This window comes from Panulirus ornatus, chromosome 7, assembly GCF_036320965.1.
Source record: "Panulirus ornatus isolate Po-2019 chromosome 7, ASM3632096v1, whole genome shotgun sequence".
In the NCBI taxonomy this organism is placed as follows: domain Eukaryota; kingdom Metazoa; phylum Arthropoda; class Malacostraca; order Decapoda; family Palinuridae; genus Panulirus; species Panulirus ornatus.
Window position 1 is genome coordinate 2,808,547 of NC_092230.1, and position 12,643 is coordinate 2,821,189.

At 46.2% G+C, this 12,643-nt stretch overlaps 1 protein-coding gene across 8 annotated transcripts in view; it reads left to right on the forward strand.

Annotated features, from left to right (window-relative positions):
* The window catches only part of LOC139749369 (uncharacterized), a 424,871-nt gene that overhangs the window by 157,410 nt on the left and 254,818 nt on the right, over nucleotides 1-12,643 (forward strand). For 2 of the 8 annotated variants that reach the window (XM_071663139.1, XM_071663144.1), the window contains exon 1: nucleotides 9,519-9,701. The exons of 5 other annotated variants lie outside the window; for them this stretch is intronic. Coding sequence is in view for 1 of the 3 variants with exons in the window: in XM_071663138.1 (XP_071519239.1) it covers nucleotides 4,061-4,141 (81 nt within the window). In the remaining 2 variants the exon portion in view is untranslated. Of the gene's footprint in view, nucleotides 1-3,506; nucleotides 4,142-9,518; nucleotides 9,702-12,643 lie in introns of those variants that run through there. One more of the 8 variants, XM_071663138.1, reaches the window with a different exon arrangement.

Below are 12,643 nucleotides of genomic sequence, written 5' to 3' on the forward strand. Positions count from 1 at the left end.
CGCACCTGCACAGGTTTCCATAACCACCTGTGTGTTTAAATGACGTCTGTGTATATCAGGACGAGAGAGAGGTATTATGGATTTTCCCATCTTTGCCACCTACAGGTTATTAATATATATATATATATATATATATATATATATATATATATATATATATATATATATATATATATATATATATATATATATATATATATATATATATATATATATATCAGGGACGATTATCCTCAGGTGTGAGGGAATTTCAAGGTCCTGTGTTATGAGTCACGGAGCTAAGGTGGGTGATGGCCTTGTGGGGGTAGAGGGGGGGGGAGGGGGGAATTACCAGCCTCACCTGGTCGCCAGTCGTGAAGCGTAAACATCCGAGAGAGAGAGAGAGAGAGAGAGAGAGAGAGAGAGAGAGAGAGAGAGAGAGAGAGAGAGAGAGAGAGAGAGAGAGAGAGAGAGACTAAAATAAAACGTTTGAAAGAATGAATTAGGACTGTAACACAGTGGTTCAAGGACATCTTTAGCCGCTAGCGATTAAAAAAAAGAAAGGTGGGGTGGAGGGTTTTAAAGAGCAAGAGAGGGAAGAAGAGTTTGTAGGATGCGTGACCAGTAAACAAGTCACCCCTGAATTATCCCCATTCTCTCTCGTCCACGACCAGGAGCGTGTCACAGAAAACGAAAATGTAAACAAATGGTTTTTGAACTTCGAAATACCAGTGGTTCGAAGGCTCGAGGAAATGACCGGACGACTCAGTTAGAAAAGAAAGGAAAAACAGGCAGGGTGAGGGTGTAGACGATATAGAAAGAATTAATTAAGACACTCAACTCGTATCTTGAAGTGTCTCATGGTATGTGTGATGCGTTGGGGTTGAAGAGATGGCGGATGAGATACGGGCCAGCATCGCTGGCAAGAGCTTGAAGTCGTCAACACCCATGGAGGAGAATGATCTTATTGTTTACCTTTTAACCTGGCCGGTGTGTGTGTGTGTGTGTTTAGCCCTGCCAGCATTACCTTAAAGATGACTTACGTATGTAAAATCCTTAATAAAAGCCCTAATGTTTCAGGGTTAAGAGAAATTAGGGATACCGGCATGTAGGCTTCGTTAAACACACGGTGCGTTGTTTTCTATCAATGAAGTGACGGCGCCGGTGGATGAACGCAGTCATGGGAGTTCGTATAGATATTGGAATCAATAGAGGCATGACAGTGGAGGACATGTTTAAGGGGAGGATGTTTACAAGGTCAGGAAGCAAGAATAACACTAGGATATATATATATATATATATATATATATATATATATATATATATATATATATATATATATATATATATATATATATATATATATATAGTCAAGGTTAGGAATTATATTGAAGGTGTTGGGAATGTATACAAGTCCGGGAGTTGTGCATACAGTGTAAGGTTACGAGTCCTGTAAAGGTTAGGAGGAGAAGAAAATGGTAAACGTAGTGGGATCGAGCACAAGGTCAAATTGTGGTCAGGTTTGTACAGAGGATGACCCGAGGTGGGGGGGGGAGTGTTTCCAAGGTCGTGGCCCTTGGGGGTCAGACTGACAAGTGTGGTCATGTGATGCACGTCATTTCCCAGGACTGGCATCATGATGTCTGATGTATGGGTTATCATGGGAGGGTTATGATGGGAGGTTTATAGTGGAAGGGTTATCATGGGAAGGTAATCATGGGGGGGGGCTATCATGGGAGGTTTACAGTGGAAGGGTTTTCATGGGAGGTTTATAGTGGAAGGGTTATCATAGGGGAGTTATAATGCGAGGTTTACCTTGGAATCAGTTTGCTCAAATAAATCACGAGAAAGAGAGAGAGAGATCGAGAGAGAGAGAGAGAGAGAGAGAGAGAGAGAGAGAGAGAGAGAGAGAGAGAGAGAGAGAGAGAGAGAGAGAGAGAGAGAGAGAGAGAGAGATTTCAGGATGAGTCAGACAGAGGAATCAGTAGACTCCTCAGAAACGAGGAAACTCCCTTAATGTTGTGAGGCACATGAGGAGGCTCCGGTGGTGCAGCAATACTGAGAAACTAGTGAGGCAAAGTTACGTTGATGTCAGAAGCTGTGATGACATATATGAGTTCTGAATGTGTATGTATGATCTCTTGATAATGCAGTTTAGATTTACCTGTTGCACTTGTCCTCCTGTTAGGTAAGTATTTATTTGATGGTATTTGATGAATAGATGTTTGTTGTCTTCCTCTACACATTGTTGCGTTTTAACATCACCCTACAAGGGAGGCGGATCATGGCATTAGTAAATGTTCAGAGATCTTTCACAGCCTGTATTAATGTGGTAGAGGAACTAAATTGTTGGGAATGACTGAAAACACTGAGGTTGTGCTCTCTGGAGCACAGACAGGTGAGGTGGATCACTCATCCATACCTGGAAAATCCTGGAAAGTCTGGTTCCCAACTTACACTGGTAAACAACATGTTACTGGCACGACACTCATGGAAGACTGTGTACAATACCACCTCTGAAATCCGTGTGTGCCATATGGACGACAAGAGAGAACACCTTAAACCCGCCCGCCGGGGCCCAAGAGTCTTCACCACCTTGCCATGTACCATCATCAGAAACATGGTGCACGGTAGACAAGTTCAAGAGTGCACTGCACCTACAAAGTGGACCACACCAGCCATGGTTGTGTGGGCCTCAGTGAGGGATGCCTGCCGCTTCCAACACCTGGGTCGACCCACCACCTACCCCACCAGCCTAAAAGGGAACGGCACACCTGTGTGTGTGTGTGTGTGTGTGTGTGTGTGTGTGTGTGTGTGTGTGTGTGTGTTTGTGTGTGTGTCCTGGGCATGAGTGACACGTTTTATGAGCACGGGTGACACGTGACACCTGGCTCAGGTGTCGGCGAGGGACGTCCGACACTCGACGGAGGCGTTACATCCGTAATGGATCACACGGAGGAGGTCGTGTGAACGGTGTGACGCGGGAGGTGTCGTTGTAAGATGACGCAATCTTGTACGCGTGGAGGAAATGACGCAAAGACGTGAGGCTTGGACACACACACACACACACACACACACACACACACACACACACACACACACACACACACACAAGATAAGACCAACAAACACCGCTGGTCTACACACCGCTGTATCCTGTGTTTCTCCCAAACGTTTCATGTTATGGATGTGTTGGTGTGCCAGTACATCTGTGTACACACGTGTGTCTATCCAAGTGTATGAAAAAATGTGTATGTATCTTGAGCGTATGTGTTTGTATGTTTGTCTGGACGTCCGCGTTCGGAGCCCGTAAGTGTGCTTTAAGTAAATAAGTGAGCGCTGGGAAAAGATGAGGTTGCGTCGTTGTTACAGAGCGAGTGAGCTTGACTCTGGGGGATATGGGAGGAGAGGAAAACCCCCCCACTAAAAGGGGGAGCAGAGGAGGGGAGGCTGGGGGTGGTAAGCTGCTCGTTATATACAGAGATAATTTCATAGTGAGGCGAGGTGAGGCACATACATGAGTCTTGGGGACGAGATGAACCGTTTTACTCACCGCCTGAGTGATGGAGGCTTTGAAGTCGTGTCCGTCAGTAGGGTGAGTCTTGACTCATTGCCTGGGGATTTACCAGCCTCACAGGTCGCCCAGCAAGGCAACAGACGAGCGTGTAGTTAGCTAGAGATTCCAGCTCCTGTGGTGGAGGTGGTAGGCAGATGTGGCGCCGACACCAATGGAATCTGGTGGGAAATTGTTTTGATATCAGTATCTTTCGTCATCCACCGTGATCTCAAGTGGAAACAGTTGTTAAGTGTTGTTTAGTGAAGACGGTTGTTAATAAAGTGCTGTTTAGTGAAGACTGTTGTTAAGTGTTTGCTGCGTGAAGACGGTTGTTAAGTGCTTTTTAGTGAAGACTGTTGTTAAGTGTTTGCTAAGTGAAGACGGTTGTTAAGTACTGTTTGCTGAAGACTGTTGATAAGTACTGTTTAGTGAAGACTGTTGTTAAGTGTTTGCTGAGTGAAGACGGTTGTTAAGTGCTGTTTAGTGAAGACTGTTGTTAACCTACCATGTGCCACAGTCAACAAAATGAACAAACGAACGGAAAAATTCGTCAGAATATTGAGAGCCAGGGCACTGCGAGGATGGACGAACAGTCGCTTCTTAAAGGTATTGTTTTCTTATCTGTTTTGTGTTGTTTTAGTATATTATTCACGATCTGATCTTCCTTTGGAGTTGAGAACAGTACGTAATGCTGGACGGATACATAGTCACGTAGTGACGAATGTGAAGCGACCCGGGGTGATAATGTGCGATGCCCTCAGCTTCATCGAACACAGAGAGGCAATAATAGTTGCCTCTTCTGAATAGATTGGAGATTGGATCTTGCGGACCTTCAAGAGATGGGTAGAGAAAACAATAAGGACATTCTTGAAGGTGCCAACACTAACGAATAGAGAACTGGTGCATGCCAATATCACCTTACAAGGCGGGCGAAATTACGGGGTAAGAAAAGGTTCAGAGAACCTTCAAGGCCCGTAATGACAAGGTTAAGGAGTAAGATCTCTGATGAGGGAGGACTGGAATAATTGATGCTGTGTTATCTGGAGCGCAGAGGGGAGAAGTACATCATCATATATTCTTGGAAAATCCCAGAAGGCTGGTTGGTCCCCAGCCTACACTGGGAAATAATTTCTCTCTAGCACGACAGGTGTGGAAAACTCTGTGATATCCAGCTTCTGAAATCCAAGGGCCAAGACTATTTAGCACATTGCCCGTAGCCATCATAGATAGTATGTGTTACGTGATGGGGCAATTTAGTTCGGGCCTGGGTAAGTGTTTGCAAAGTGTACCACACCAGCCAGGCTGTGGGGGGCGCTACGTGAGGGCTCGCGCGGCCACAGTTCCAACAGCCTGGTCGACCAGCGTCCCATCGGGGAGGTAACAATAAAGTAGACCAAAAAGATATCAACCATGTGTGTATGGACCTCCGTGGTGTATCGGTTAACGTTCCTGGCCCTGACACATTCGCGGTCCGCCCAAGGTCGAGTTTATAGGTTCGAATCCTGGTTGTGGCAGTCGGTCCACAGTTATTTCGGTCGTTTATCCACCCCAGAGGTTGGTCGATATGGAGAGGATGTGCGAGGAAAGGCTGAGAAAGAGGATATATATGTGTCAGAAATGGAGGTGACAAGGAGAACGGGAGACCTAATTGGAGATGGAAGGGGAGGATGAACAGCTAGGTGAACAGCGGACCGACTTCCTCGGCCCAAGACTCGAACCCTGGTGTTCCAGGGCTTGAAATCAAAATCAGCTACGCCAACCGCTACACCACGGAAGCTTACAAGGTATCTGGAGGATGACAAATGAGTAAGTTATTGGTTACCTCCGACCTGCATATTACACGTCAGTTATTATGTATTCAAGAGACCTCAGCTATATATATATATATATATATATATATATATATATTTATATATATATGGGACACGTGTGGCTATAGATAGCGGTAGCTGGAGGTATATATGTAAGGGTCTCTCAGTCGTTCGGGTCTGCCAACGGAAATAGCGTTTTAGGTCAGTTGCGAGGAGTGGAAGTGATAACGATAAGCCCCACCAACGGTCTGCTCGGTACAGTGATTTGTGTGAATAACATGCTTACGTATTTATCATTATCATTATCATTATTATTGTTGTTGTTGTTGTTGTTGTTGTTGTTGTTGTTGTTGTTGTTGTTGTTGTTGTTGTTGCACAAACAGCCAGCTCTCGGGAGCAAAAATGAGGGAGGGAAGACAAAAGAAGGGGATCTTACAGATGAGATCCCGTTGGCACGCCCTTTGGATACATCAACGGCAGTTAAATAGGATTCTCCATAATCTTTTCAGGGATGATGACCAGACATTAGTAAGATGGGAAAGACTATCAAGGGTGAATCTCCTCTTACGGAAGGCGCACTGGTGATCAGAGAGAAGACTGTGAGTTTCAAGGTGTCTGAGGATATGGAAGATGAGGAGGGATCCAAAGACTTTGGAAGTGACAGATGTCAAAGCAATAGGACGATAGTTAGAGGGGGTCAGAACGGTCACCCTTCGTAGGGGTGTGATGTACCAACGCAGGCTTCGAAGAAGGGAAAAGTTTTGGATTTTAAACATAAAACAGAACAGACGAGCAAGCATAGGTGCAAGTTCAGAGGCACACTTTCAGTACACTGGGACGAATGCCATCAGGACCATAAACCTTGCTTGTGTTCAGAGAAAGAGGCGCTTCCCGGACAGTCCGAAAAGAGATTACGGGAAGAGGCATGAGATTGGTAAGAGGAGCATCAAAGGGTGAAGGAATGTTAGTCATCTAAGGTGGAGTTTGAGGAGAAACGAGAACCAAAGAGAGTTGGTTTTTCTGCGGAGAGACAGTTATAGTACCGTCAGAACGGAGAAGTAAAGGGAAAGTAGAGAGACAGATCTTGTTAGCGACGCCCTTTGCTAAAGACCAGAGAGATCTACCAGTGGATGATGAGGAGAGGATATCGCACTTCCTTTGGATAAAGGAACGCATTGCCTCACGGATAACGTACTTGTAATGATTGCGAGCTGAACGGGAGTCGAAGGAAGGAAAGTTTTTTGCAAGCTCGATGAGCCTGATCCCTCGCCTGAATGGCCTTAGAACAGGAACGGTTGAACCATGGGTTGAGAGAAGAGGTCGACTGTGAGGAAGAGGGGGTAAATGCTTCCACTCCTGCATCAGCAACTTCTGCTATGCGTTTGGTGGAGACAAACGCATCACCACATGAGAGAGCAGTATACCCAAGGAAAGTCAGAAAGAAATTTTCGTAAGTTATTCCCGTCAGCTTTGTTAAGGAGCGAATATTTGCATTTAGACGGGTCTGCTAGAGAGTGAGGTGCAGTTGAAATAGATACATTCATGGGAGTGTGATCAGATGGATTGATTGGAGGCGAGATTGTGTTTCTGCAGCGCGAAAGATTAGAGGTGAAAAACAGATTCAGAAAATTAGGAGAGTGGTCACAGCGGTCAGGTATAAGGGTGGGATGGGAGATAATTTGCTCTAGATCTTTGAAAATGGAGAACTTGAGGGCTTCAATCCTTCGACCATCCATATGGGAGGAATTCAACCATTCCCTATGGTGCATGTTGAAATATCCTTGTTAGAGTATCTCGACTTGTGGGTGAGAGGATCTCACTGCTTCATTGTTAGGAGAGCAAGCCTACTAGTAGGCGAGACAGAGGAAAACACTGGTAGTCGGGAGACAGACCTTGAGCCACATAACATCACAGACTGGGGACTCAAGGTCCTCGAGGCATGCTACAGGTGTGTTGATGGAATAAACACAGACACCATCTTTGAATCGGAATCGTGATCGGAGATTATAGTTGAAATGAGAATGGGGCTTTTGTGAACGTTACTAGACAATGGAACCTCACAGAGAAGTGATGTATTAGGATGGAGTATTAGACAGATGGTGTTCAAGAGAAGAAAGGTTACTGGAGAGACCACGAATGTTGGTATAATGAAGGGAAAAATTCTACATAATTTATATTCATTAGCATTCGTTATGAAATATAGACGGGATACCGACTTGTTTTCATATATTCATGAATATGTGCATTTCATATATGTTATAAACATTATTATTAACAATGGATGCTGCATAACCTCATGAATAACAATAATATGAAATGCTGTATGAATAGGATTGTTTCCCCTGTTCCTTACCAAAGCAACGTCCATTTTCTTTCATCTTTTGTAGGGGAAACACATCAAAATATTTCATTTTGTTAGTATAACGTGCAATGATTCGATGAATGAAAATAGATAACTGAATTTTAAGAGAGGAATCCCACCTAAAGGTTGAAGAACTCAGCAAGATGCAACGATTTGACCAGTTACATTGTTTGCAGTATTTTGGAGTCCTCAATGGTTACAATTTTGATGTTACGTATATAATTCAGGTGTGATACAAACATATTTACCAAAGAATGAAACCTCTCTAGATATTTCCATGTGCCAGGGATTAGTTGGTCTATGAGAACAAATTGTATGAGAAAAAACTATATATGTCAGGTACCCATTTATCGACCAGTCCCGAAGGGAGGTTGAACACCTGGCTAGTGTGTGTGCCGATTTCCACGACCAAGGATTCCGGCCTGTGTTGACTCATGGTCAGTAACGCTAAACAGTATACCACGTGTGTGTGTGTGTGTGTGTGTGTGTGTGTGTGTGTGTGTGTCTGTGAATGAGCAAGAGAAGGAAAAACGCCCACATTTGGAACACAATGGAAGTTAAAAAGGCGACCATTATGACTGAAACGTGTGATATCACTGGAGAGAGAGAGTGAGAGAGAGAGAGAGAGAGAGAGAGAGAGAGAGAGAGAGAGAGAGAGAGAGAGAGAGAGAGAGAGAGAGAGAGAGAGAGAGAGAGAGAGAGAGACGCCCGTGGTGATTGTGGAGTGAGGGCCTGGCGACAGCTGGTGTGCATGACCCAGGGCATACGTCACCAGCTGGTGTGCACCACACAAGGCATACGTGTGTGGCTATATATCTGTCTGTCAGTCGTATCTGAGCCCCATGAGGCTACGTCTCCTTGTGCCATAGTCTCTTGGTCAATTTGTTACTCTACCCTTCCATATTTGACTTCTGTATCCATCTATCTATCTATTTATCTATCTATCTGTACCATCTGGAGTGCACCAGCTCTCCACCATCTCGAACATTGCCACCACCACCACCACCTCTTCTCCCTCAGTGCTCCACCTGCTCCACCCATCTCTGATGCCAGTAGACCGGCTGGCGTGTTGACGCGTCCACACACATCTGTCCCCTCTGGCCACACTGATGGGCAAAACAGAGCTATTCAACCTGAGTGGGAACCCTCGTTAGTTTAGTGCGTTTTTCCGCAGCTGCGGGCGTTGTGTTTAGGCCTTAAGACCAGTTGCAGAGGCAGGAGGTTTATTAGAATGTTCTTGTCCGTGAACGCTCCCCCCGCCCTCACATGTCATTTGAGTTGAAATTAAACACTTCAGGTTCCTGGTCGCTGATCCATCAGAGGGTTGATGGATTTCCAAGTGTTATTTATACCCAGAGAAGACCACAGAATGATGTACATATGACCTGGTATACTCGTGTGTGTGTGTGTGTGTGTGTGTGTGTGTGTGTGTGTGTGTGTGTGTGTGTGTGTGTTTTGGTGCCAGCCAGCCCTCCTCCCCTCACCCCGACACTCCTCCTGTTAGGGTGTTGGGGTGGGGAGGAAGAGGAGGACTGGTGTTGCCAGTGTTGCCTTACCCATACCCCGACCTCTTCCCTCCCTCCCCTTCTCCAGGCCTCAGCCACATACGCCTCCTCCTTATATCCTGATCTGTTATAACCTCATCCACGTCTTAGCCATTACTGTTGTGCGGACGGCTCCGTGGGACGGGGAGATGGAGAACCGTAGGGTGCCTGGGTATGGCTTGGCAACCGTGAGTGTGTGTGTGTGTGTGTGTGTGTGTGTGTGTGTGTGTGTGTGTGTGTCTCGGGTAGCGGGCTGGGGGTGCCAGTGTGCCCAGAGGTGCCACACTGACAGTTCCCCGTCGTCCGTGGGGGCACCAGAAGAGAAAGAGAAAGAGAGAGAGAAAAAAAAGAGTGCGCTTCATATACTAGATCTTCCTCAGACCAGCTGTATACCACACTGGATGTACCGTGTGTACGGTCAAGCCTGCTGATGGTCTACATGGAAAACGGTATTGTGAAGAGGAGGAAAAGATTCTGTCGCTCTTGCGTTTAATTCTGAGCCAGACGAGTCTTATACGAAGGGAAAACGGATTTATGTGCTTGGTGCATTTGGTTAAATTTTCTGGGACTTTATTTAAATATATGTATGATATGGTGTGTGGAATTAGTGTGGATTTAGTGAAGAAAACTGCTTGGAACCCAATAGAAAAGAAATTGTTAAGTATTTGGCTTCGTGTATTATATTGTCAGTGATTGTGTCGTAAGTGTTTAAGTGTGTGAGAAGTAAAGTCCCATAAAGCATTTACGGTACGGTCTTTGACAACGACGGTACGGCCCTTGATAAGGACGGTACGGCCCTTGATAAGGACGGTACGGCCCTTGATAAAGACGGTACACCGCCCTCAAGCCCAAAAGTACGGTTGGACCTGATTCTTCAAGGTCAGGTTAAAGTCCGGACCGTTTCATGAGAGTCGTACCGTCGTCGTGCTCAAGGGTCGTACCGTCGTACCCAAGGGTCGCACCGTCGTACCCAAGGGTCGCACCGTCGTACCTAAGGGTCGCACCGTCGTACCTAAGGGTCGTACCGTCGTACCCAAGTGTCGTACCGTCGTACCTAAGGGTCGTACCGTCGTACCTAAGGGTCGCACCGTCGTACCCAAGGGTCGTACCGTCGTGCTCAACGTCCGTACCTTCATGTTGAAGTGATTAAGGTCAGGATATAGGAACTGTTTACAGGTCAAGGTGATGTATATATTTCCAACATAAAGTACAAGTTGAAGATATATCGTCATATAAATTTCTTATTTGTTTATCCAATCTATGTAGGAGCTCTTTGCCATCAATAATTGGTTATTTTTAAGGTTCTACAGAGAAAATCTGGGTTGGGAAAGATTATATGTACATACAGATTTGAATGGAAACTTAGATAATGATAAGTTGATATATCCCTCAAGTTGACGGGCTGATAGTTTCAAAGTGGCGCTTTACTGATAACTTTGATGCTTGAAGTGTCTTAAGTATGTAAGTAGTGTGTAAGTGTCGATGGTGATGACTGCGATTCCAGTAAGTGATCTTTGAGGACTGCTGGTGGTGATGACTGTACCCCTGGCCTACGTCCAAGCGATGACTCGTGGTGGTGGTGAGTTAGGTGTCTGATCTACGAGGAAGAACAAGTTAGATTTGTTTTAGGAAAGTTACAGGTTGCACGCCTGCTGTTACTGAAGCCTGTACATTGGGCATGATGAGGTTCCGTGGGAAGCATAGTGGATGACTTAAAGATTACCCTGGAGAAGTACCTACAAAGTGGACCACACCAGCCATGGTTGTGTGGGCCTCAGTGAGGGATGCCGCTTCCAACACCTGGGTCGACCCACCACCCCAAACCCACCAGCCTGGGCCCAGCCTGGGCTGTAGGGGGTGGAAGACCCTCGAAGACTCCACCAGGTATTCCTAGTGGGTGGGGATTTTAATCTTAATCAATAGTGTTGATTTATTTACAGACTACTTGATCATATTCTTATTAACCTTAAGAATGACGTTTCACAAAAGACATTTTATGAGGGTAGAATATGTAAGCTTGGGCAGATAAAAGATGCCTTGTGTGAAAGTCTTCTTAGGATATTTAGATACAAAGTCATATATTTTATGTATGCTTGTGTCAACGTGTCCTTCACCCACACCGTCACAGGTCGACCTGTCACCCTCCTCTGTCCATGTATTGTGCCCACTGTACGCTCCATGCTGGCCTCCACCTACCTCTAGCTGTGTGCCCTTCACCCACACCATCACAGGTCCACCTGTCACCCTCCTATGTCCATGTATTGTACCCACTGTACGCCCCATGCTGGCCTCCACCTACCCCCAGCTAAGTGTCCTTCACCCACACCATCTGAGTGCATCACCCACGCTTACCTAGACAAATAAAAGCTTTATTGAACAACGACTAGAGATTATAGGGGTGCCGATCTTCGTCGTGCAGTTCCATGATGTTGTAACTTAATACCTGTTTTGCCTTGACTTCGTGTCACCCTAGACCAGAGGAAAACATGGTGACAGTTTCACAACCTATTAGCATTTTCGTCAGTCGGCAAAGACTGATTTTCAGGGTGAATGAATCGAATGGCGAATCAGTGACACGATATGTGTGATTCAGGGAATCGAATCCCGTTGAGAGACCCATATAGCTCGACCAGTTTTATACCGTGTGTGTTCGTAACCGTTTCCTGTGATGTATCGCCCAGCGCCGGGTTAGGAACGTATCTTGCGTCGCGTCTCAAGCCTTGCACGGGTTGTGCGATAACGTCTTACTCGTTGGTTGGGACGGTTCAGGCGCACTGGGGAACTGCTTCAGGATCACCCTGGGAACTGTGTGAGTCCTGGCTAATAAAGATACGGTCTTGGCTGCCTGGCTGGCTAGGTGGTTGCTTGTCAAAGGGGTTCGAACCTCATCACAAGCCACCAACACCGTTTCATATAGAGCCAGTTCGTCTGCCGTAGCCGAGGTCACGCCAGGGTCGGACCGTGTGTGTGTGTGTGTGTGTGTGTGTATGTGTGTGTTGTTTTTGCAGTCTTTCCCGTAGATTACTCCCCACTCGATCGCCGGCCAGGCCTGTGGGTGTTGTAGCAGTAGCAGTGTGGCAGGCGGGCGGGAGGTGTGTCCAGGTTTATGACGTGCTGAGCAGGGTCTGCAGGGGAGGAAGGGGGGAAGGAGGTGAAGGGGACAGCCTGTCTATTGTTAAGGGGGAGTGTAAGTGCCTCTAGTTTTTTCCCCTACACCCTAAGGGGTTCATCGGGGTTTGGGACTCCCCCTCTCCTTCCCTCCATCACTCTCTTCCTCCCTCCCTCCCTCCATCACTCCCTCCCTCCATCACTCCCTCCCTTCCTTTCTTTCTTTCCCTCCACCTGTGGAGAACCAGTACCCACGGATGGGTCAGGTTATATCTACTTCGAC